Source organism: Budorcas taxicolor, chromosome 9 (assembly GCF_023091745.1).
Source record: "Budorcas taxicolor isolate Tak-1 chromosome 9, Takin1.1, whole genome shotgun sequence".
NCBI classification, from domain to species: domain Eukaryota; kingdom Metazoa; phylum Chordata; class Mammalia; order Artiodactyla; family Bovidae; genus Budorcas; species Budorcas taxicolor.
The window spans coordinates 78,406,925-78,432,941 of NC_068918.1; the positions used below are offsets into that span (position 1 = coordinate 78,406,925).

The 26,017-nt window shown below is 48.0% G+C and overlaps 1 protein-coding gene across 1 annotated transcript; it reads left to right on the forward strand.

Moving 5' to 3' along the window:
• Positions 1–13,108: 13,108 nt before the first annotated feature.
• Positions 13,109–24,469, forward strand: LOC128053438 (UL16-binding protein 2-like). Its single transcript, XM_052645956.1, has 5 exons — positions 13,109–13,181; positions 21,655–21,918; positions 22,144–22,428; positions 23,061–23,193; positions 24,364–24,469. Exons 1-5 carry the CDS (start codon positions 13,109–13,111, stop codon positions 24,467–24,469), a joined length of 861 nt encoding a protein of 286 aa, XP_052501916.1.
• The last annotated feature ends 1,548 nt before the right edge of the window (positions 24,470–26,017 follow it).

Below are 26,017 nucleotides of genomic sequence, written 5' to 3' on the forward strand. Positions count from 1 at the left end.
TCTGCCATAAGGGTGGTGTCATCTGCATATCTGAGGTTACTGATATTTTTCCTGGCAATCTTGATTCCAGTTTGTGTTTCTTCCAGACCAGCGTTTTTCATGATGTACTCTGCATAGAAGTTAAATAAACAGGGTGACAATATACAGCCTTGACGGACTCCTTTTCCTATTTGGAACCAGTCTGTTGTTCCATGTCCGGTTCTAACTGTTGCTTCCTGACCTGCATACAGATTCCTCAAGAGGCAGGTCAGGTGGTCTGGTATTCCCATCTCTTTCAGAATTTTCCACAGTTTATTGTGATCCACACAGTCAAAGGCTTTGGCATAGTCAATAAAAGCAGAAATAGATGTTTTTCTGGAATTCTCTTGCTTTTTCCATGATCCAGTGGATGTTGGCAATTTGATCTCTGGTTCCTCTGCCTTTTCTAAAACCAGCTTGAACATCAGGGAGTTCATGGTTCATGTATTGCTGAAGCCTGGCTTGGAGAATTTTGAGCATTACTTTGCTAGCATGTGAGATGAGTACAATTGTGCAGTAGTTTGAGCATTCTTTGGCATTGCTTTTCTTTGGAATTGGAATGAAAACTGACCTTTTCCAGGCCTGTGGCCACTGCTGAGTTTTCCAAACTTGCTGGCATATTGAGTGCAGCACTTTCTCAGCATCATCTTTCAGGATTTGAAACAGCTCAACTGGAATCCCATCACCTCCACTAGGTTTGTTCGTAGTGATGCTTTCTAAGGCCCACTTGACTTCACATTCCAAGATGTCTGGCTCTAGATGAGTGATCACATCATCATGATTATCTCGGTTGTGAAGATCTTTTTTGTACAGTTCTTCCATGTATTCTTGCCACCTCTTCTTAATATCTTCTCCTTCTGTTAGGTCCAGACCATTTCTGCCCTTTATTGAGCCCATCTTTGCATGAAATGTTCCCTTGGTATCTCTAATTTTCTTGAAGAGTTCTCTAGTCTTTCCCATTCTGTTCTTTTCCTCTATTTCTTTGCATTGATCCCTGAAGAAGGCTTTCTTATCTCTTCTTGCTATTCTTTGGAACTCTGCATTCAGGTGCTTGTATCTTTCCTTTTCTCCTTTGTTTTTCACCTCTCTTCTTTTCACAGCCATTTGTAAGGCCTCCCCAGACAGCCATTTTGCTGTTTTGCATTTCTTTTCCATGGGGATGGTCTTGATCCTTGTCTCCTGTACAATGTCACGAACCTCATTCCATAGTTCATCAGGCACTCTATCTATCAGATCTAGACCGTTAAATCTATTTTTCACTTCCACTGTATAATCACAAGGGATTTGATTTAGGTCATACCTGATTGGTCTAGCGGTTTTCCCTACTTTCTTCAATTTGAGTCTGAATTTGGCAATAAGGAGTTCATGATCTGAGCCACAGTCAGCTCCCGGTCCTGTTTTTGTTGACTGTATAGAGCTTCTCCATCTTTGGCTGCAAAGAATATAATCAGTCTGATTTCGGTGTTGACCATCTGGTGATGTCCATGTGTAGAGTCATCTCTTGTGTTGTTGGAAGAGGGTGTTTGCTATGACCAGTGCATTTTCTTGGCAAAACTCTATTAGTCTTTGCCCTGCTTCATTCCGCATTCCAAGGCCAAATTTTCCTGTTACTCCAGGTGTTTCTTGACTTCCTACTTTTGCATTCCAGTCCCCTATAATGAAAAGGACATCTTTTTTGGGTGTTAGTTCTAAAAGATCTTGTAGGTCTTCATAAAACCATTCAACTTCAGTTTCTTCAGCGTACTGGTTGGGGCATAGACTTGGATAACTGACAGAATGTGGTCCACTGGAGAAGGGAATGGCAAGCCACTTCAGTATTCTTGCCTTGAGAACCCCATGAACAGTATCAAAAGGCAAAATGATAGGATACCAAAAGAGGAACTCCCCAGGTCATTAGGTGCCCAATATGCTATTGGAGATCAGTGGAGAAATAACTCCAGAAAGAATGAAGCGATGGAGCCGAAGCAAAAACAATACCCAGTTGTGGATGTGACTGGTGATAGAAGCAAGATTCGATGCTGTAAAGAGCAATATTGCATAGGAACCTGGAATGTCAGGTTCATGAATCAAGGCAAATTGGAAGTGGTCAAACAAGAGATGGCAAGGGTGAACGTCGACATTCTAGGAATCAGCAAACTAAAATGGACTGGAATGGGTGAATTTAACTCAGATGACCATTATATCTACTACTGCAGGCAGGAATCCCTCAGAAATGGTGTAGCCATTATGGTCAACAAAAGAGTCCGAAATGCAGTACTTGGATGCAATCTCAAAAACGACAGAATGATCTCTGTTCGTCTCCAAGGCAAACCATTCAATATCACAGTTATACAAGTCTATGCCCCAACCAGTAACGCTGAAGAAACTGAAGTTGAATGGTTTTATGAAGACCTACAAGATCTTTTAGAACTAACACCCAAAAAAAAAAAAAAGATGGCCTTCAAGAATACATCTGACAAAATGACTCTGATCCCATCTTCCTTTAGCTGAGTTGTAGTCCCAGTCTGGTTCTATAGTTGGGACCGCCTGATTCCCAGTGGGAAGGGCTGCTATCTCGTCCTCCCTCTTCCCTACTGATTCACTACCAAGCCATTCATCTCCATAAGCAACCGCTTTTCCCAAAACTCAAGTCTTTGAGTCAAGAGTCAGCGTTTGTCCCAAGATATACATCACATCCTTCCAAGTAAGGTCATAAAGCAGAGTAACACCTTTAAAACTCTAATATATTTTTCTCTGTCCTCTAAATAGTCTCCCAGATCCTCCTTGATTCTTTGTATTTCTTGATAAGAAAAATGCTTACTAACTCTCATAGACTGATTATTTCTCCCGGTGGGTGTTTCATAAAGAGGCAACAGCTTGTGTGGCTGTTCCTCAGTCTCTCTGGCTGCTCTGCACATATGATCCCAGGGATAGACTGGAGAAACCTGTTTTTCTTTTTCTCTTTGTCTCCTGTCCTCTATCTCATCTCTTACTTTGATGGTCTGAGTTTCTACTGAAACCAGAGTAGTCTGAGGTCGTACTGAGACAGGAGTTGTTTGGACCTCCACATGGGCAGTTTGAATCTCAGTTTGGGTTTCTATTGAGACCAAAGTGGTTTGAATCTCAGTTTGGATTTCCACTGAGACCAAAGCGGTTTAATCCCGGTTTGGATTTCCACTGAGACCAAAGCAGCCATTCTGAGGGGGGTTCTCTGGCTTTCAGTTAGCTCAGCTTGGAGCCCCGGGTATGGCAGCAAAGTAGGAGGACAGGAGGGAGCTGAAGGTTTCACACCCAAATCTATACCCTTAGGACATAAGTCTGGCATATTTCACAGAGAGAAAAAGGGCAATACATATGCTACTTCTACCCATTTCCCTTGTTCCTTACAGAACTGGTCTAACTGTAAAACAGTATTATACGTAAGAGACCCTCCAACCGGCCACCGTTCGCCGTCCTCCAATGGATACCGTGGCCATGCAGCATCGCATAGGAAGACCAGGTGTGTCTTCTTTAAGCCCTTGGGATTGAATCTATCCCAGTTTTTCAAGATACAGTTCAAAGGAGTGAGGCTGGATTGTTAGCTCCCATCTGTAAGAGAGAAAAAAGTGACTAGGGCCATTTTTCTACCGGAGGCTTCCCTCCCTGCTCTAGATGGGGGTGTAGACAGAATTTACACCAAAAGCTTTTCCTTCCTGGTCAGACTTAATCTGTCCCTTACCGACGCAGGCGCTGTCTCGACCCTCCCGGTTCTACCACCGAGATGGGGTGGGGATGTACCAGGGGTAGACCTGATAGCATCTCTACCTGATGTCCAGCTCTTCACCTTTAACCTTGCTTGCCTCTGATGCCACCCAGGGTGCCTTCCAGAATGCCTCCCAAGCTAAGGCTGCTGGGGGAAACATTTGTCACCTGAGTGCCTGTGCACGACCCTGAGTATATTCCTGACCACAATAAGACCGATATGAACATAAAGCTGAGATGTTCTTTTCAAGCATCACCACACCAGTATGAGAGCCTCCTCTGGTCCACTAAGAGCCAGTGTTACCAAAGGAGAAAAACCATTGCAGTCGCAATCTGAGTAACCTTTAACCTCCGAGATGTTCTTGGGGCTAAAGCTCCATCTAGCTTCCAAACTTTCGATTCCTAGCGACGCTAGGCGCTTTCTTGACTACCAATCCAAGTTTGCCACAGTACACAACAGTATAGATCACAAGTCCCTTGAAAGTCTATGATCCAATAGATTAGGTTAGTGCTTCTAATTCCCAAGGAGTTATGAAATGGTCAAACAGAACGAAAGGTTTGGCCGAGAAAGGAGAGTTCGGTCCACATGCTTTGCCCATTTCTGGTCGGTTCCCAAAAGAGACATTGGGTCCCTCTTGGCCTTGGCAGGTCGGTAGAAACCCCCGACAAGTTTTTGCCATAAGCCGTATGAGATCACCGTGGAACTGCAGAGCAGGGCTCCTCACTTGCTTAGTGCAGGGCGTGTCATTCATTCACACAAGCACACCGTAGAGTTAGTAAAGCACAGCAGAAAACGTGTTCGCTAAGAGAACAAAGAACAGGAGCTCCAAGCATCCTTACCTTGTCCTGAAGAATCCTGGACAAGCCCCCAAGATGAAAGGTTGTTGTAGAATGACGATGCCGGGATTCTTGGCCCCTGGAGAAAAATTCAATCTGGGACCAGAGACGAGGCTTGATCGCTCAGAGCTTTTGTGTAAGAAAGTTTTATTATAGTATAAAGGAGATAGAGAAAGCTTCTGACATAGGCATCAGAAGGGGGTAGAAAGAGTATCCACTTGTTAGTGTTAGCAATGAAGTTATATACACTCCAGTAAATCCAAAGAATGTCTGGAGGTTGTAAAGACCTCATCAGACCTACTCCCATAATTTACATTTTAAGATAACAGAATTAGCCAGAAGGTTTAATCCAGAGACTGTCCTCAGGCATAATACATTGTTGTTATATAATCCTAAGGAATGTAGAGAAGGAAAAAAGTTTGTCCTTTCTTCCTCCTTGAGAATTCCAGACCCCTCTTTCCTTGGAGACCCCTAGACTTCTTATCAACCGGCCTAGGAAATGACTCTCTCATTATCAGTCCAGGATCATCAATAGATAGTAAAATTATGGGCTAAAATATTGCCAGGGAATAGGATATTCCTGTTTTATAATAGAGGAATATTACGATATTCCTATTATTATTACTGTTTTATAATAGAGGAATATCCCTCTATTCTAACACAGAAATGAAGTTACAACCCACATTTTTTTTTGTCTGTGCAAACATCAGAATCAAACTCACCTTTTATTTTTATCATCATCATCATTGTGATCACTTGCTAGTCTGTATCTTATTGACATTCTGGAGACCTTGGTTTGACCTCCTTTATCCTGACTATTGAGGACTTTTTCTTCTTTATGTGAGTTGCTGTGTGGTTTCCACTGGCTTTTTTTGAGAAGTGTGACCAGGGTAACCTTAGTATTTCTTTTAGCTGGACTAAACTTGAGATGAAGCTTGAGCTCATTCCTGGCTCTAGGCCTCTGACTTCCCTTTTCTTAGAACATTTTATTTCAAAATCTTGTCCTCACTTTTCCTCTTACCAGTTTTACAACTCAGGCCTGTTTTCTCCAGGCCCTGGGAGCCATCTGTATCTTTCTTTCTCTTAAGTTGACTTACTAAGGCCATTTATTACTTAAATGTGCTAGCACACTCTATGACCAAGCCCACCCAGATGAAAGGAAGAATGAGAAATGAAGAGAATCTATACACCTAGTAGAAAAGGAATCAGTGAAGGATACTGATTTGCCAGTCTATGTGACATGAGCTTTCCTACTGGGTATTATCTCATAAGATATAACTTCCTTTGCTGCTGTTGCTGCTGTTTAGTCCCTAAGTCATGTCCAACTCTTTGAGACCTCATGGACTGTAGCCAGCCAGGCTCCTATGTCCATGGGATTTCCCAGGGAAGAATTCTGGAGTGGCATCTGTTTACAGATTTTTTTTTCTTTTTGGTTACCCTGGGTCTATGTTTCTGCGTGCAGGCTTTCTCCAGCTGCAGCTAGCAGGGGCTCCTCTCTAGTGGCGGTGCTTGGGCTTCTCACTGAGGTGGCTTCTCTTGCTGTGGAGCACTGGCCTGAGGCATCTGGGGTTCAGTATTCACGGTATTGGGTTCAGCAGTTATGGCCTGCAGGCTCTAGAGGGTGGGCCTTGGGAGCCATCTCTTTGAATCTGAAGTATTAAAGGAGATAGTACTGGCATCTCCCAGTCTCTGTAGGAGGGTAGGAGCCTATATTTGGCTCCCAAGTAGCTCAGCTGGTTAAGAATCCACCTGCAAGGCAGGAGACCCTGGTTCGGTTCCTGGGTTGGGAAGATCCCTTGGAGGAGGGCCTGGCAACTCACTCCAGTATTCTTGCCTGGAGGATCCCTGTGGACAGAGGAGCCTGGAGGGCTATAGCACGTGGAGTCGCAAAGAGTCAGACAGGACTGAGCGACTAGGCACAGCACAGCACAGGAGCCTATGCTAGTCGGCTGGTCCTGCCATACAGAGGACCACAGACTGGATGGCTTACACAACAAACACAGGCTTTTCTACAGTTCTGTAGGGAGGAAGTCCAAGATCATGGTGCTGGAAGGTTTGTATCTTCCTAAGATCAATGTATCTTATTTCTTGATGCATTTCAAACTTGAAGACAATACAACATTTGCCTCAGACACTTCATCATGTAGTTCAGTAACTAATGGTCTTTTCTGCCTTTGAATCTGTACTCTGTTTCCCCGTGTCACCCTGAACTTCTAATTTAATGAATACTGCTGCATTTTCTTTAATGGACTGTATGAATTTTGTAGTTTTAATATTTAAAGGTTAAGGCTTAAAATTTAGTTTCCCTAGATAGAAATTAAGATGCATCATTTTTATTTTCTGGCTGTGCCATGAGGCATGTAGGGTCTTGTTCCTTAACCAGAGGACAAACTCCTACCCCCTAGCAGTCTAAGCATGGAGTCTTTACCACTGGACCACGAGGGAAGCCCCCCGATCCACCATTTTAACATATATATATTGACATATATATTTATAATGTAGATATTATAAATATATTTTATATTTACCCTTTATCTCAGTAAGAGATAAATGATCACTAAAGGGAGCCTCCCCAACTGCATAAATAGTACAAATTGAAGAGCTCTGGTCCATGGATGGAAATGAAGAAAGAACATAAGATAAAAATAGACATCAGGAATCAAGACAGCCTTTCATTACCGTCCCTTTTGGTTGTTGTTGTTAGTGTTAGCCCTGTTCAGAATGATCATCTCCAATACATTTTTAGGGGATATATCAACCAGGCTCCCCTCTAATTTTCAGAAAACGATAGGGACCTCAGCTCCAGAATTCTCCCAGAAGACTCATGAATGTGATGTTAGCAAGATCACAGTCATAGGAGAGAAAAACCTCTCCATCCACCTGGCCTTGAACCTCACACCATGGCTGTCCAGGTCCGGGCTGAGGACTGATGGTGAAGTTATAGGAAAGAGAGTGAGCATGTGTGAAGGCAAAACAGTGAGGGTGAGGTTGGGAGAAAAAGACCCATAGGCCTCCTCCCCCAGTTATGTGAGAGCGGAGTAGGGCTGCAGGGCTGGCCTGACAGAGCAGGACGGCCCCACCTGCCCCACCCCCAAGCCCAAACACACCCCACTTACTGACTGAGGAAGAGGAGGAAGCCTTGATCAGGCAAAAAGCCCACACAGCCCTGGATATGCCTATCTCCACTCTGTTCAAAAGCTCCACACCTAGCATGAACCGACACAATTTTTTCTAGAGGTGGGCCAGGCCAGCTCAGAAGGAGAGGCCTAAGCACAGAGGACTGTGAGAGCTGGCAGCTCTTTGGTGGTGTTAATGGCAACCTCCACCAAGAGGACTTATGCCATACCCATGTCTGCAGCACCAAGCATACCCAAGTCTGCTGAACCCAGAGCCCCTGCCCATGCAGGGTCACTGACTCAATGGGCATGAGTTTGAATAAACACTGGGAGTTGGTAATGGACAGGGAGGCCCTGGGTGCAGCAGTCCATGGGGTCTCAAAGAGTTGGACACGACTGAGCGACTGAATGAACTGAACTGAATGAACTGATTGATTAAGGAGGCCAAGAAGCCTGGCCGCTAACATACTCTGTGGCAACCATGAAGGGCTACTGTCCCCTTTCTGCCAGAGCATCTGGGCATCTCTGTGACCTCGGGGTGCACCTTCCCTGTGGTGACAACTGGTGGCCTGAACCTCAGCTCAGAGTCACCAGTTTGGTTGGTCTGCCTCCCTGGCCCCTGGGGGTCTCGGGGGCCTCACTCAGACATCACGCTCCCCTCACCCTTTGTCCTTTTCCCTACTCTATTCTCCCTCCACTTCTCCTCTCTCTGTCTTATCCTTCTGAGAGAATGGACCTTGGCAAGGACAGCATCACTCCTCTCAACTTAGGAGACAAAGCTCCCTCTGATCAATGGCTCACTTTGATGGGTGACAAGCTGGTGGGAGAGACCCACCTCATACCCTGCAGGTCTTGGTGCAGCAGGTTCTGCCTCATAGGAGATTTGTGAGAATGATAGAGGTTCAAACCTCTTATTAGGTAGTGGTTGGACGTCTGATCATACCGATTTTCTCACTTCTATTTTCCTGCTGCCAAGAGAAGTCCTGTTGGGAACTCAGTGAACTGGCAGATTTCTCTATATGCTGGTTTATGTGTGGGTGAGAATCCCACCTCTGGGCTGCAGGCCCACAGCCGATGTACAAGGGGCTGGTTTCTGGGCTTGATCACCCCAGTGGGCAGTGGACAGGGTGCTCCCTCCCTCACTGGCCTTTCTGGAAGCCTGCAGGTTGGTGCCTGAATAAATAGACACTGGCAGGTGCAGGGGCTGAAAAGGCAATGGCTCCCTTTCCTTTTTTCAGTCTTTCCTGTCCCTCCTCCCTTTCACTCTCCCTTGGTCCTCATACCTACACTCCTGTCCTTTTCCATCCAAGAGACTCCCTGCTGGGTCACCTTTTTCACCACCACTTGTTTGCTTTGTGTTCCCACCACAGGCTTGAGGTTCCCACTGGCCCCCTTGCAGAAGGGCCAGTTGAGAGGAGAGTTGGGCTGGGCTGGACAAAGTGCCCCAGAGGCCACTTCCCAGTAAGACCCTCTCTTTGTTTCTTGTTTGTTAATTTTCTGTCATTCATAGGTTCTCTCAGTCAGTGAATTTAAAGGCATCTTTGTTTTATGTACTTTTGTCTGTCCAATGGCTCCTGCAAAGCTCTGCTACAACTGTGGGCATGGGTTACTTGTTGTTCAGTCACTCAGTCGTGTCTGACTCTTTGCAACCCCATGGACTGCAAGAACCAGGCCTCCTTGTCCTTCACCATCTCCTGGAGCTTGCTCACACTCATGTCCATTGAGTCAGTGATGTCATCCAACCATCTCATCCCCTGTCATCCCCTTCTCCTCCTGCCTTCAATCTTTCCCAGGTTTTTTCCAATGAGTCAGCTCTTCACATCAGGTGGCCAAAGTATTGGAGCTTCAACTTCAGCATCAGTCCTTCCAACGAATACTCAGGACTGATTACCTTCAGGATTGACTGGTTTGATTTCCTTGCTGTCCAAGGGACTCTCAAGAGTCTTCCCCAACACCACAGCTCAAAAGCATCAATTCTTCAGTTCTCAGGCTTCTTATGGTCCAACTCTCGAATCCATACATGACTACTGAAAAAACCATAGCTTTGACTATAGGGACCTTTGTTGGGAAAATGATGTCTCTGCTTTTTAGTATGCTGTCTAGGTTTGTCATAGCTTTTCTTCCAAGGAGCAAGCATCTTTTAATTTCATGGCTGCAGTCACTGTTCACAATCATTTTGAAAGGCTTTAAAAACACAACAAACAAAAAAGGGAGCTTGCATTTCTCCCTTCCAAAAATGTAAGTCTTTCACCTGGGTTCTCAGGAACCATCTGATCCATCTGTGGTCCCCCAGAGTGAGGGGAAAAAAAGCATTTTTAAAACCAAAGCAGTAAAACAAGGAGATCTCTGGTTCTGTCTTTACATGAAAATGAAGTTGTAACTGAGCTGGATTTAATTGGGTTAAGGGAAAGTAGGCACTATGTAGGAAAAGGAGGATGTCAAGGCTGTATATTGTCACCCTGCTTATTTAACCTATATGCAGAGTACATCATGAGAAACGCTGGACTGGAAGAAGCACAAGCTGGAATCAGGATTGCTGGGAGAAATATCAATAACCTCAGATATGCAGATGAGACCACCCTTATTGCAGAAAGTGAGTTCAGTTCAGTTCAGTCGCTCAGTCGTGTCTGACTCTTTGTGACCCCATGAATTGCAGCACACCAGGCCTCCCTGTCCATCACCAACTCCCGGAGTTCACTCAGACTCACATCCATCGAGTCAGTGATGCCATCCCGCCATCTCATCCTCTGTCATCCCCTTCTCCTCTAAAATGCCTCTTGATGAAAGTCAAAGAGGAGAGTGAAAAAGTTGGCTTAAAGCTCAACATTCAGAAAACTAAGATCATGGCACCTGGTCCCATTAATTCATGGGAAATAGATGGGGAAACAGTGGAAACAGTGTCAGTCTTCTTTTTTGGGGGGCTCCAAAATCACTGCAGATGGTGATTGCAGCCATGAAATTAAAAGACTCTTACTCTTGGGAAGGAAAGCTATGACCAACCTAGATAGCATATTAAAAAGCAGAGACATCACTTTGCCAACAAAGGTCTGTCTAGTCAAGGCTATGGTTTTTCCAGTGGTCATGTATGGATGTGAGAGTTGGACTGTGAAGAAAGCTGAGCGCTGAAGAATTGATGCTTTTGAACTGTGGTGTAGGAATTGACTCTGGAGAGTCCCTTGGACAGCAAGGAGATCCAACCAGTCCATTCTAAAGGAGATCAGTCCTGGGTGTTCTTTGGAAGGAATGATGCTAAAGTTGAAACTCTAATACTTTGGCCACCTCGTGCAAAGAGTTGACTCATTGGAAAAGTCTCTGACGCTCGGAGGGATTTGGGGCAGGAGGAGAAGGGGACGACAGAGGATGAGATGGCTGGATTGCATCACCGACTCGATGGACATGCATTTGAGTGAAGTCTGGGAGTTGGTGATGGACAAGGAGGCCTGGTGTGCTGCAATTCATGCGGTCACAAACAGTTGGAGACGACTGAGCGACTGAACTGAACTGAACTGAACTGAAGCACTATATAAATAAACTCTCAGAAATATCAATAAAACTCACCAGAACACATTTCTGACACCAGGAAGGACCCTGAGTAAGAATGATTGGCCAGAGATAACCCAGAAACTAACTCCATCACCAGAGAACCTGAGTCTACAAACCTTGTGGCAGAGCAGTTCTCCTGGGTTCCCTTACCCTGCTGCTCTCCACCTTGTAGCCCCTTCCCAAAAAAGCCTCTTACTTTGTCAGCATGGAACAATTCACTTCTCAGTGTTAGACAAAAGCCCATTCTCAGACCCTGCAAGGAGTCCCCCTTTCTGTAACAGATGGCAACTCTGGTGGGGTTTCTTCACTATGACCGATGCCCTGATCATTCAGGTACTTAGGGACAAGCTTGTCCACTGACTGACCCGACCCAGTGGCCTAAACAAGTATTTTCTTTTCTCCTTTGTCTCCCCCCAACTCCAACAACTGGCCTGAGTGCCCTGATCTGATAAGGAACAAGTTAAGGAAGAAGGATCATTGAAAAAGCAAGAGAGTTCCAGAAAAACATCTACTTCTGCTTTATTGACTACGCCAAAGCCTTTGACTCTATGGATCACAGCAAACTGTGGAAAATTCTTCAAGAGGTGGGAATACCAGAGCACCTGACCTGCCTCTTGAGAAATCTGTATGGAGGTCAGGAAGAAACAGTTAGAACTGGACATGGAACAACAGAGTGGTTCCAGTTCGGGAAAGGAGTAAATCAAGGCTATATATTATCACCCTGCTTATTTATCTTATATGCAGAGTACATCATGAGAAATGCTGGGCTAGAGGAAGCACAAACTGGAATCAAGATTGCTGGGAGAAATATCAATAACCTCAGATATGCAGATGACACTACCCTTATGGCAGAAAGTGAAGAAGAACTCTTGGTGGAAGTGAAAGAGGAGAGTGAAAAAGTTGGCTTAAAGCTCAACATGGCATCTGGTCCCATCACTTCATGCAAATGGATGGGGAAACAATGGAAACAGTAAGAGACTTTATATTCTTGGACTCCAGAAATTACTGCAGATGGTGACTGCAGCCATGAAATTAAAAAACTCTTGCTCCTTGGAAGAAAAGTTATGACCAACCTAGACAGCATATTAAAAACCAGAGACATTACTTTGCCAACAAAGATCTGTCTAGTCAAAGCTATGATTTTTCCAATAGTCATGTATGGATGTGAGAGTTGAACTGTAAAGAAAGCTGAGTGCCATAGAATTGATGCTTTTGATCTGTGGTGTTGAACAAGACTCTTGGTGCAAGGAGATCCAACCAGTCCATCCTAGAAGAAATCAGAACTGAATATTCGTTGGAAGGACTGATGTTGAAGCTGAAACTCCAATCCTTTGGCCACCTGATGCAAAGAACTGATTCACTGGAAAAGACCCTGTTGCTAGGAAAGACTGAAGGCGGGAGGAGAAGGGGACAACAGAGAATGAGATGGTTGCATGGCATCAGCGACTCAGTGGACATGAGTTTGAGTAAACTGCAGGAGGTGGTGATGGACAGGGAGGCCTGGCGAGCTGCAGTCCATGGGGTCGCAAAGAGTTGGACACGACTGAGCGACTGAACTGAATTGAAGGAACAAGGGCGTTGAGGTCTCCTGTAACCAGTGCACGTTGGCGCCCAGGGTAAACAGGCGGGTAGGCTGGTTTACAGGAAGGCAAGCCTGTGAGTGAGGGAGCTGGCAAGAGTGTCCAGCCCAGACCCAGGCGCGAAGCCTCCAAGGGGAAACCTGGGCGGGGCCTGTCGGCGGAGGGACCGCCCAGGCAGTCAGCGCACAGGCGCAGGTCCAGACCGCAGCTGCCGCCTAGCGGAAGAGGATCACAGGTTCTGACTTGGCAGCCTCGCACTCTTGCAAAACTGCGATCCAGGTGGCAAAGGGAGAGATGGGTGACTCCAAGAGCAGTCTTGGCTTCCTCGTTTTGCTTCTGATTGTCTTGTTCAGCGGGACGTCCAGCGGTGAGTTCCGGATGAACCTGCGGGGGAACGCGAGGAGGTTGGATGGGTTCTGACCCGGAAAGGGGATGGGGGTGGTGTCCGCGGGGGTTCACGAAACTTCTTGCATGGTGTCGCCGCCTCCTCCTCCTCTTTCCCTTCCCTCGGCCCCTTTTCTCCTTGGAGGCTCCTCCCGGCTTCTTGCCGGCTCTCCGGGCCAGAACAGGGGTGCCTTGGGTGAAGCAGTAATGCCGGGAGTTTGGGAGGTGACGCTGGGAGAAGAGGGCGGCCGGGACGCGGCAGGAAATGCGGTGAACCCCCCCAAGGGTCCAGCCCGACCCTGCAAAGTGGGAGCCCTGGAGCCGGGCGGTTTGGGACCAGTCGGCCTTCCCGGGGAGAAGGGACCCAGATCCACCCCACAAAGCACGCCCTCCCGCCCCGACCTGTGCAACAGAGACCCTTCTGGTCCCTCCATCTCCTGGCCCTTGAAGGACCAGCGCTCTTTCCCGGCGGTAAGTTATAAACGCAGAGCGGACCCGGGTGCCCAGGCGGCGGCGGCGGCGCGCTCCGGCTTAAACGTGCTTGAGTTGCTCTTGTCCAAGCTGCAGCTGCTGGCTCCACCCCAGGCCCCAGGGCTCCACCCCTGGACCGCGAGGCTCCGCTGCGCTGCTCCCAGGGTGACTCCCGGGCTCCAAGGCGCAGCTCCTTCCCCGTTCCTGGGCTCCCCTGCTCAGCTCCACCCCGGACCCTGGGGTAGGTGCCAGCCTCTTCCTGTGCAGGGATCACGTGTGCTGGCCCATTCATCTAGATGCAGAACTTTTTTTATAATAGCCAGGACATGAAAACAACCTAGATGTGCATCAGCAGATGAATGGATAAGAAAGCTGTGGTACATATACACAATGGAGTATTACTCCGCCATTAAAAAGAATACATTTGAATCAGTTCTAATGAGATGGATGAAACTGGAGCCGATTATACAGAGTGAAGTAAGCCAGAAAGAAAAACACCAATACAGTATACTGACACATATACATGGAATTTAGAAAGATGGTAATGATGGCCCTGTATGCGAGACAGCAAAAGAGACACAGATGTATAGAACGGACTTTTAGACTCTGAGGGAGAGTGAGAGGGTGAGATGATTTGGGAGAATGGCATTGAAACATGTATACTATCATGTAAGAAACGAAGCGCCAGCTTATGTTCGATACATGATACAGGATGCTTGGGGCTGGTGCACGAGGGTGATCCAGAGAGATGATATGAGGTGGGAGGTGGGAGGGGGATTCAGGATTGTGAGCTCGTATACACCCGTGGTGGATTCATGTCAATGTATGGCAAAACCAATACTGTATTGTAGTGTAAAATAAAGTAAAAATAAATTTAAAAGAAAAGAGAGAGAGAATTGATCTTGTTGGGCACTACGTCTATCCTTTAACCTGTTCTTACCCAGCGAAACAGATGTCCTGCCTTTCAGGTGGCTTGCAGACTCCAAGTTGAATATAAGCACATTTCCAAGTAGACAATTTCATGGACCTTCCCCAGGCCAGCATTTCTGCTTGGTGGGGGTGGGGGTGCAAGGGGCACGGGGTGGGGGGATTTCCGGCACTGTATCAGTGATTTGGCTCTAGCTTTCCTTCTCTGCAAAGTAGATGATGAGGTTATGATACTAAATGCAATGCTACACTGACAGTATTAGTCTGTCAACTGTCAGTATTAGTATTGACCGTAAGTTCTTCAAAAACTTCCCTGCTTCAAAAATTTGAAAGGAAGGAAAATGTGCTACAAAATGTGATGGCTTGTGCTGGGCCTTAGATTCGGGGGAGATGCCCAGTTCCAGCAGCTGACCCAGTGTCTCACAGGGCGCCATGCAGCCCTGGGGGCCTGTGTCTGACTGTCCTCTCACAGTCCCCCAGCGTCATGGGGAAGGTGCCTGCTGAGGCCCACTTGGAGCCAGGCAGCCACATACATCACCCAGCACCACAGAAGCACATTGTCTTCCAGAACACTGTGCCTTAGGAAAGCCATAGCATCTGAACTTTCTAAGACAGACTTAGTGACGTGGAATATTTTCTAGATATCACCTTCATTAGGTTAATCTGAAAATGTTTGTATAACTTTTGTGACCAAGAAATACTTAAACAATATTATAAAATAAATAGTTTTTAAGATAGTTAGAACTGCACATGGAGCAACAGACTGGTTCCAAATAGGAAAAGGAGTACGTCAAGGCTGTATATTGTCACCCTGCTTATTTAACTTCGATGCAGAGTACATCATGAGAAACGCGGGGCTGGAAGAAGCGCAAGCTGGAATCAAGATTGCCGGGAGAAATATCAATAACCTCAGATGTGCAGATGACACCACCCTTATGGCAGAAAGTGAAGAGGAACTAAAAGCCTCTTGATGAATGTGAAAGAAGAGAGTGAAAAAGTTGGCTTAAAGCTCAATGTTCAGAAAACGAAGATCATGGCATCTGGTCCCATCACTTCATGGGAAATAGATGGAGAAGCAGTGGAAACAGTGTCAGACTTTATTTTTCTGGGCTCCAAAATCACTGCAGATGGTGATTGCAGCCATGAAATTAAAAGACGCTTACTCCTTGGAAGAAAAGTTATGACCAACTGAGATGCTGCTGCTAAGTCACTTCAGTCGTGTCCAACTCTGTGCGACCCCATAGACGGCAGCCCACCAGGCTCCCCCGTCCCTGGGGCTCTCCAGGCAAGAACACTGGAGTGTGTTGCCATTTCCTTCTCCAACGCATGAAAGTGAAAAGTAAAACGGAAGTCACTCGGTCGTGTCCGACTCTTCGCGACCCCATGGACTGTAGCCTACCAGGCTCCTCCATCCATGGGATTTTCCAGGCAAGAGTACTGGAGTGGGGTGCCATCGCCTTCTCCAATGACCAACCTAGATAGCATATTGAAAAGCAGAGACATTACTTTGCCAACAAAGGTCCGTCTTGTCAAGGCTATGGTTTTTCCAGTGGTCATGTATGGATGTGAGAGTTGGACTGTGAAGAAGGCTGAGCGCCGAAGAATTGATGCGTTTGAACTGTGGTGTTGGAGAAGACTCTTGAGAGTCCCTTGGACTGCAAGATGATCCAACCAGTCCATTCTGAAGGAGATCAGCCCTGGGACTTCTTTGGAAGGAATGATGCTAAAGCTGAAACTCCAGTACTTTGGCAACCTCATGTGAAGAGTTGACTCATTTGAGAAGACTCTGATGTTAGGAGGGATTGGGGGCAGGAGGAGAAGGGGACGACCAAGGATGAGATGGCTGGGTGGCATCACTGACTCGATGGGCGTGAGTCTGAGTGAACTCTGGGAGTTGGTGATGGACAGGGAGGCCTGGCATGCTGTGATTCATGGGGTCACAAAGAGTTGGACACAACTGAGCGACTGAACTGAACTGAAGATTGTTTCAACCCAAATACTTGGACTAGCTTAGGGCCAAGTGCTTTTTAGTTTCTGCCTCATCAGAGTAATGAAGTTGATTCACCCTTGAATGGGCCGTGAGTAGTTGCTCACTCCTGTCTGACTCCTTGAGACCCCATGGGCTATACAGTCCGTGGAATTCTCCAGGGTTGAATACTGGAGTGGATAGCCTTTCCCGTCTCTAGGGGATCTTCCCAACCCAGGGATCGAACCCAGGTCTTCCACATTGCAGGTGGATTCTTTACCATCTAAGGCACCAAGGAATCTCAAGAGTACTGGAGTGGGTAGCCTCTCCCTTTTCCAGGGGATCTTTCTGACCCAGGAATTGAGCTGGGGTCTCCTGCATTGCAGGTGGATTCATTACCTACTGAGCCACCAGGGAAACCCTTAAGTTTCTTTCTTCTCTTTCTTTTTTTTTTTTTTTAAATATTTATCACTAGTCTTGGGAATTATTTGTCTATAAGATGAAATACTTTGTCTTAGGAAAAAAAAATGAAAAGATGTTCTCGCCTTGTATAAGAAAAAGCAGTGTGGGGGGAAGAAAACTTAAAAGCTAGAAGGAAAAAAAAAGAAAAATACAATAGAAACATAAACTACTCTTTCATGGAAAGTTGCCTTTTTAAATTTTTTTTAATACAGAGGAGTTCTGCCTTCTTACTTTGGGGAAAGTAGGAGAGGAATTTACTGAAACATCTTAAATTTGGCAGATCCTAGCATTTCTCAGTGCCAGAAGTGGGTTTGGGTCAGGTCAATAGTAAATAATCCCTTTTACTATGCACAGAATGGGTGCCTGAGTTGTGTTGCATAGAAAAAAAAAAAAAAAGTAAACAGATTTTGTGCTTATCTTCAAGGCTGGCTTAAGTATAAAATGGATTTTTTAAAACATTTGAAAAAATTAAAGAATTCAATTTATTTTTTTTTTTTTAATTACATATGGATCATGAGGAAGGCGCTCAATGCCTAGCCACTGATCAGCGCCTCCCTGGAGTCAAAGCTCCTCCCAGACAGCTCAGGCTGTTACTAGTTGAAGCTGGTTATGACCCAGATCCTACCACCTATGAAAGTAACAAGTCGTTGAAAAGGACAAGCTGGTTTGTCCAGGAGCCCTGGGAAAATAGTGACCTAATGTCCTCAAACCGCTTCCAAGTTTCCAGGTTAGAAAGGGGGCAGAGGTGGCTGCTGCAGGGTGCATCAGCGTCTGGAGCACAGTCAGGTTGGTTGGCACAAGGCGAACGTTTGAGCACCACCAAGCTTATGGTTTCAACCAGTCTGGGGGTCTGCATGCATGCAGCCAGCAGTTTGTATGTGCTGGGGGTCTGCTTCCTGTAGAAACAACTTGAGTCAGCTCTTTGTTATCTTTCAGGGAACTGGGATTTTCATGACACTGCTCTGTGGCTGCTCACAGCCTAAATTGTTACCAGTTTCCCAGCCTAAGGAGTATTCCTTTCTCCATCTTCACATGTTCTAATCCTTAAGTCTTAAACCACCATTTTGAGACTCACAGGAGGCCTGGCTGACTAAAACTTTTCTACAAACAAGAGGCAGACAGAGACCATGGGGATGGTCTTTCCCACTCAGGCTCCCTAGGGCCCTTTTTGTTACAAGATCATTTATTACCCATTTTTCCATGGCCCCAAGAAGCCCAGGGCCTCCAATAGCTTCCTGTCTCTTGAAGAGAGTCTAAACATGCCCTCTCTCAACTGGCATCTTATCCCTCTGTCTGATAACTCACCCAGCAAAACCCCCCGACCTGGTGCCCAGGACCTAACTTAGGAGGGACAGGAACAGGGTTTCCCAGAGTGTGACACAGGGCTCGAGTGTGAGGCTGGGCATCCCCACTTCTACCCTTTGGTCCCACATTCATAGTGTCTAGGAATTGGGACAGCATCAGCCTATAATGGTTATTGATTAGGGTAGGTGTTGACAGATTATTTTCTCCGGAAGAAAGTAAATCTCGAGGTCTCTTTAGGCAATTTGCTATCTGTCTCTGGGTGGAAAAGGAGCTTCCACATTTGTGGAGCAGCAGAAGCCAAATATAACATGTAAATCAACTGAGAACAAGACTTGTCCATGGTCCTGCTTTCGGACCCCAGTAATGAGTGACCCATCCTGTAGAGAATCATCCAAGAGCTGCCTCAGTTGTCTGTTTATGAACCAGAAACGTACCCTGTCCTGCCTTGTAGCTTCTGGTGGTGGGACTGTGATAGGAGTGTGGATCTGGCTGTTATGGGCTAATGCACCCCCTCTGCTGTAGACTGGCTTCCTTGGTTCAAGGAGCCATAGGGGACACTGCATGAAGCCACAGGTGTGAGCAGGGGATAGTGACCCTGTATCAACTCTGGTGTCAGGCCTAGGTCCCCTGCTGGTACATCTTATTTGTTCCCTGTGGCCCTGGTTATGCCAAGCCACATAATCACTTCTATCCTATGACGGCTGGCCTATCTGAACTAATGGTTAGGGGTTGGTGAACCCAGATCATGCTGGGCAACTCTGACATTCCATGACCAGAGGCCTCATCTCTGCCAGGCCCCAGGACCATACCAGGAGCCACACTGAATGGTATGGGCTTTCTCACTGCAAGTGGTGTGTCCTTTCTTCAGGACACTAGGAGTCTGTGTTGTGAGCCTCCAAGTAAAATGCCACATACAGCATGTAGCACCTTTCCGAACACAGATAGCTACGACGTCACCGGTTCTGTTGGGTCATCTGCCCAAGAAGCAGGTCCAGCCACACTCATCATTCATCAATTGTGACTGCTTTTGTGCCAGGACAGCAGTTGCAGCAGAGACTTAGGGTCTGTGAAGCCTGAAATGTTTCATATGTACCATTCGAGGAGACCTAGGACCTCAGTGGTAATTCAGTTTGGAGATAAGATAGGGACCACAGCTCTGCAGGCCTAGGGAGACTGTAGGTTGGTACTCGTTTCCATGATTTCCTCCAGGAGATGATGTTGTTTACATGTACTATCAGGGGATGGGGAGTCAGGGTCAGAAGAATGAATGTGGAATTCACGACTATGGTACCCTCACCCATGGTAGTTTACTAACAATACAGACTGTCCATTCATGTCAGAAGTCCAGGACATGTGCAATGGACACTGAATGGATCTGTGGACCCAGAGATAACCACTGTTAGCAGGACCTGGGACAGGTGTCTATTAATTGCCTGGTCCTCGGAGCATCACTTCACAGCACGGGGGCCATGATCATGCTACAGTCCTGTGCGTGATGTTAGCAACACACTGGGTCCCATATGAATGTGGGAGTAGTTCCAGCTCACTTCAGTTGCTCAGTGGTGTCCGACTCTTTGCGACCCAATGGAGTGCAGCCCGCCATAATTCCCTGTCCATCACCAACTCCCAGAGCTTACTCAAACTCATGGCCATCGTGTCGGTGATACCATCCAGCCATCTCATCCTCTGTCGTTCGCTTCTCCTCTGGCCTTCAGTCTTTCCCAGCATCATGGTCTTTTCCAATGAGTCAGTTCTTCGCATCAGGTGGCCAAAGTATTGGACTTACTTACCCCAGTAAATAACCATGTGGCTCATCGGGAGAGAATGGAAGGACTTCTGCACTTGCGGTGGTGATGAAAGGGCCCCCCTCACTGGGATGTGGCTTCTTTCTCTGGTGATGCCTTCTGAGAAGTAGCTCAGTTCTGGAAATTTTGGTAGGGATGTTGGGAGGGATGGCTGCTTTCCGCCTGCTGATCATCCAGTCTTGTGATTGTCTCTCCTTGGTTTCTGTCTGTCAATCAAGCAGTTTGCATCCAGGTTCACTGGCCATCTCTCTGCCTCTAGATCACCCTGTGCTCTGAGCCAGCATTGTGCTCTCTGCAGTCAGGCCCTGGCTGGCACTGGGCCTCTCAGTCACTTTCAGCTTCCCTGATAGCCCAGTTGGTAAAAATCCGCCTGCAACTCAGGAGACCCCAGTTTGATTCCTGGGTCGGGAAGATCCGCTGGAGAAGGGATAGGCTACCCACTCCAGTATTCTCGGGCTCCCCTTGTGGCTCAGCTGGTAAAGAATCCGCCTGAAATGTGGGAGGCTTGGGTTCGATTCCTGAATTGGGAAGATCCTCTGGAGAAGGGAAAGGCTACCCACCGCAGTATTCTGGCCTGGAGAATTCCATGGACTGTATAGTCCATGGGGGTCACAAGAGTCAGACATGACTAGTGACTTTCACTAATCACTTTGACTGTTGTACCAACTTTGCTCCTGACATACAACACTCTACCTGGAATCTGATTTTTCCCCATTTTCCATCCTGTTCCTGCTGGAAGCCCACGGCAACACGGTCTCCTACCACGATCCCTGATTTCCACAAAAGTCAGCCTTGAGCTGCTGGAGATGCTTCTCATCCACGCTTTCCTCTCGGGCTCCATAGACTCCATCAGGCTTTCCCATGGCGTCTGGTGGCCTGGACACTTTCTTGCCCTTTCATACCATGTCTGCCCTGGCAGATTCACTTCTCTGAGCCTTGGATCCCCTCCTCTACCACCTGCCTTGGAAGTTCTGGATTTTCTCTTTCAGGCCATGTGGGCCAGCCCTTTCTCCAGGCTTCCGAGACCCATCCTAGTGGGAGATCAGCAGCATCTCCCCAGCCTTGCTAAGTCCTATGACCTGTAATTATTAACTCTTCCTTCTCCAACTTGGGGTTCTGTGCTCACCCGTCACCTCTGCGCTTCTCCCTGTGGTCCTGCTTCCTCAGGGGCATCCCCACAGGCTCCCCATCTCTCACAGGACATGGGGTTAAATTCTGACAGTGCTCTGTCATCTAGTGTTTTCCTGAATAGCAGCCTGGCATGTCTCTGCAAAGGTTATGATGCTGTGAATGGACCTGGTGGACAAGGGGACACACCCAGGATGTGTGAAATTTGCCAGGCAGGGGACGCCTCCTTCTCCACAAGGAGAGGATTGGCACTGGCTGTATGGTGTGTGTTGTGGGGTGACATTGCTCTGTCTGCCCACCCTGCACTTTAATCCGCTCTCACATAACTGAGGGAAGGGGCCTCAGGGTCTTTTTTTCCCCAACCTCACCCTCACTGTGTTTTGCCTTCACAGATGCTCATTCTCTTTCCTATAATTTCACCATTGATCCTCAGCCCAGAGATACTCAGCTATGGTGTGAGGTTCAAGGAGAAGTTGACCAAAAGATCTTTCTCTCCTATGACTGTGGTACAGCTAAGATCAAGTACATGACTCCATTGGGAGAGAAAGTGAAAACTATGAATGCCTGGGAAGCACAGACTGTCACACTCAGAGACACTGGAGACTTGCTCCAGGAGCAGATGCCTGACGTTACACCGGAGAAACACACAGACAAGGGTGAGTTAGAAAATCCAGATGCAGGAGGAGTAGACTGGGGGCTTCGCTGCACCCACTGTTTTCGGGTAAAAAAAAAAAATTGGATATTGTCCTTCTCTAGTCGTCCAGCGGAAAGAGCAGCTGTTGCAGGAGAGACCAGGGCCAGATTAGCTGGGCCCAGGGGAGGTGGACCCAGGTGGGTAAGAATCTGTCAAGCCCAGATGCTGAGCTCTTTCTTTCCTTCAGTGAGATCAGGCTTTCTGACCCTGCAGGCCAGGATGACATGCTGGTGTGAAGACAATGGACACACCAGTGCATTCTGGGAGTTTGGCTTCAATGGATACCTGTGCCTCCTCTTTGATTTGGAGAATGGACACTGGACAATGGTTCATCCTGGAGGGAGGCGGATGAAAGAGAAATGGGAGAACGACAGGGCTGTGACGGACTTCTTCAGGACGGTCTCCATGGGAGACTGTCAGGCCTGGCTTCAGGCTTTCTTAGTGCGCTGGGATAAAATGTTGAAGACCTCGGGTAAGTGAGAAGAGTAGGAGAAAGTGGTCGTCCTCTCATGGTGACATGGACCCACTCCCGTGTTGTGTGTGTGTGTGTGTGTGTGTGTGTGTGTTTGAGAATGTGATCCATCAGAGGTGAGTTGTTCTTGGAGAGCAATGGCCCGGGGACGCTCTGTTATCCTCCTTCCTCTTCCACTCCTGACGTCTCTCCTCACAGCACAGGCCTTGGAAGACTGAACATGGATTTTTGCTGACCCCAAACCTGTAGACATCTCTTTGATTTCTGGGATTTATTTCTCACTGTACCCTCTTTCCAGAATCTTCTTTCAAATGTCACCTATACTACTTCGGGAAATCTGTCAATACCGCCTCTGTTGTCAGCTCCTGAGGACTGCATCCTCAGGTCACCGTCTCTGATGTCACAGTAGGACTGAGTGGCTGTGTTGGAAACCTTGCTCCCCCATTAGCTGTCAGAGCCTCGTGAAGACTGGGCTCCTCCCTTCCCCCCATCTCGCCTGAGGATCTATCACAGGGGACTCCATGTGATGGGTGCCAGCTGTCTACAAAGTAGGGGTACTGAGTCAGGGGGGCGAGGAGGCATGTGCCGAGTTTGGGGTCTGGACAAGGGCTTCACTCTTACTCTCCTTGCAGTACCACTGACCACAGTCCCCGCTACAGTGCAGCCCACGGCCCCAGCCAGCAACCACATAACCAAGATTGTCCTTGTGGTTCTCGCCGTTTTCGTCATAATAAGCATCGTAGCCTGGATCCTTTACAAGAAGAGGTACTGAGGGCAGAATTCAGAAGGAAAGCAGGGGCACGGGGCCTGGCGTAAAGACGGGGAGGGAAATCCCAGCCAATCCCTGCCCCTCGCTGAACCTCCTCATCCTGGAAATGAGCAGGCGAACAAGGCCTCATATAACCTGAAAGCAAGAACTCAGACAAGCTCAGGCCTCAGTACTGAAAGGTCCTCACTGTCGGATGACAGTGGGAAGTGGGGGGGTGGCTGGGGGCCTGTTGAAAGTTAAAAGGGTTTAGCCAAGTCCCCTGGCTGAGCACAGACTGCTGGCTGGCAGGGCCCAGGGTAGGTGGTGTGAGAACAGCAGGCACTCAGGGGGAGGGCAGGACTCCCGGGGGCTGAGAGCAGCGTGAGGGCCCCACATGATGTGTCAGCGGGGAGGGGACCCACCCAGGGGCCAAGATGAGACAGGCCGGGCTCCCATCCCAGGAGGAAGGGGTGGGAAGGCCTTTGCAGACCCAACTCCAAAGGCCTGTTCTCACAGGAAGTGGCCTGGGTCAAGCAGGCAAGTCAGGAGCCCCACAGCAGAGACTGGGGGAAGGGCTGAGGCCAGGCCTATGTTCCTGGAGCAGCAGCAGTTCTGACTCAGCCTGTGGCCTGCACGTCAGCAGCCTCCTGGGGACCTAGAGCTCCATCACTGAGCGGCCCTGCCTTGAGCAGAGGTGCCTGGGGATGGTGGGCCTGAGCTGGGGTGGAGGCGCCCAGCTGGGGGGACCAGGAAGAGATGGGAGGCAGAGACCCTGGTCCTGAGGGCTGTGTGTGCTGCTCAGAGGCTTGAGGGGCACAAAGGAAGGAGGTTTGCCTGCAGGCCCCCACGGCTGTCAGGAACCAAGGCCCGTCCTCTGGGGATCTGCTCCCTGGTCCTTTAGGCCCCATTTGGGGAGGATTCAGACCTGAGTAAAGGGAGCAGATTGATTCCTCCTCACTGGCTCCAGTCCTGAGCCTGAGCAGGGGGTGTCAGGCCTGGGGTGACTCTGTGATGCAGGAAGGAAGGAGGAGGTGACAAGAAGCTGCTGGGCCTGGGGTGGGGGTGGGGGTGGAGGACACAGGAGCCCCTCAGTGACGGCGGGGCTGGGGGGGCTGGGGAGGTGCAGTCCCAGGAAAGTGAGAGAAGTTCCTCAGCCTCCTGGACCAAGGCCTCTTTCTTTTCTGCAGGAGACGGTGCTCCCAGGAAGCGCGGCAAGTGCTCTGTTGTTCTGAGGACTCAGTCTTTCCTTGGCTGCCTTTGTTCTCCTGCGTTCACTTTAGAGGCAAGAGATGAGACCCAGGAATTCAGAGCCTGCCTTCCTGTTATGATGACAAGGTGGCTGCACTGTTACTCCAGGTGTTTCTTGACTTCCTACTTTTGCATTCCAGTCCCCTATACTGAAAAGGACTTCTTTTTTGGGTGTTAGTTCTAAAAGGTCTTGTAGGTCTTCATAGAACCGTTCAACTTCGGCTTCTTCAGTGTTACTGGTTGGGGCATAGGCTTAGATTACTGCGATATTGAATGGTTTGCCTTGGAAACAAATAGAGATCATTCTGTCGTTTTTGAGATTGCATCCAAGTACTGCATTTCAGACTCTTTTGTTGACCATGATGGCTACTCCGTTTCTTAGAGGGATTCCTGCCCACAGTAGTAGATATAATGGTCATCTGAGTTAAATTCACCCATTCCAGTCCATTTTAGTTTGCTGATTCCTAGAATGTTGATGTTCACTCTTGCCATCTCTTGTCTGACCACTTCCAATTTGCCTTGATTCATGGACCTGACATTCCAGTTTCCTATGCAATATAGCTCTTTACAGCATCGGACCTTGCTTCTATCACCAGTCACATCCACAGCTAGGTATTTTTTTTGCATTGGCTCCATCCCTTCACTCTTTCTGGAGTTATTTCTCCAGTGATCTCCAGTAGCTTATTGGGCACCTACTGACCTGGGGAGTTCCTCTTTCATTATCCTATCATTTTGCCTTTTCATACTGTACATGGGGTTCTCAAGGCAAGAATACTGAAGTGGTTTGCCATTCCCTTCTCCAGTGGACCACATTCTGTCAGACCTCTCCACCATGACCCGCCTGTCTTGGGTTGCCCCGTGGGCATGGCTTAGTTTCATTGAGTTAGACAAGGCTGTGGTCCTAGTGTGATTAGATTGGCTAGTTTTCTGTGAGTATGGTTTCAGTGTGTCTGCCCTCTGATGCCCTCTTGGAACACCTATCATCTTACTTGAGTTTCTCTTACCTTGGGCGTGGGGTATTTCTTCATGGCTGCTCCAGCAAAGCGCAGCCGCGGATCCTTACCTTGGATGAAGGATATCTCCTCACTGCCGCCCTTCGTGACCTTCAACTTGGGATAGCTCCTCTAGGCCCTCCTGCGCCCATGCAGCCACTGCTTCTTGGACGTGGGGTTGCTTTTCCTGGCCGCCGCCCCTGACCTCGGACTCGGGGTAGCTCCTCCCGGCCGCTCCTGCGCTGTCGCAGCCTGGCAGTCTTGACCGCTGCCCCTGACCTCAGACATGGGGTATCTCCTCTCGGCCATGCTTAGTGCACCGGTCACAGCCACCTACGCTTAGTGAGTAGTTGAAGCAAATTCTGGAAAAAGGATACAAAGAGATGAAAAACCCAACTGCCACTTTTTAAGAGCCCAGAGCAAAAGCAGGATGCCTCACATACCCCCGGAACACAACAACACTTAAGGGTTCACCCAGTCACCTAGCCACCCATCTGACTGACCCCTGGACACACCCCTCCCCTCACCCCATAGAAGGAACCAGCTCGCCCCACCACCTCGGGGACTGGGCACCCAAGGAAACTGTCATTTGTTCTCACTC

Excerpts from the sequence above, each read along its gene's own strand:
- LOC128053438 (XM_052645956.1), top strand. The coding sequence starts at position 13,109 with ATGGGTGACTCCAAGAGCAGTCTTGGCTTCCTCGTTTTGCTTCTGATT. Across the intron at positions 13,182-21,654 it reads GTTCAGCGGGACGTCCAGCG|ATGCTCATTCTCTTTCCTAT; the intron begins GTGAGTTCCGGA and ends TTGCCTTCACAG. Across the intron at positions 23,194-24,363 it reads TGGATCCTTTACAAGAAGAG|GAGACGGTGCTCCCAGGAAG; the intron begins GTACTGAGGGCA and ends TCTTTTCTGCAG.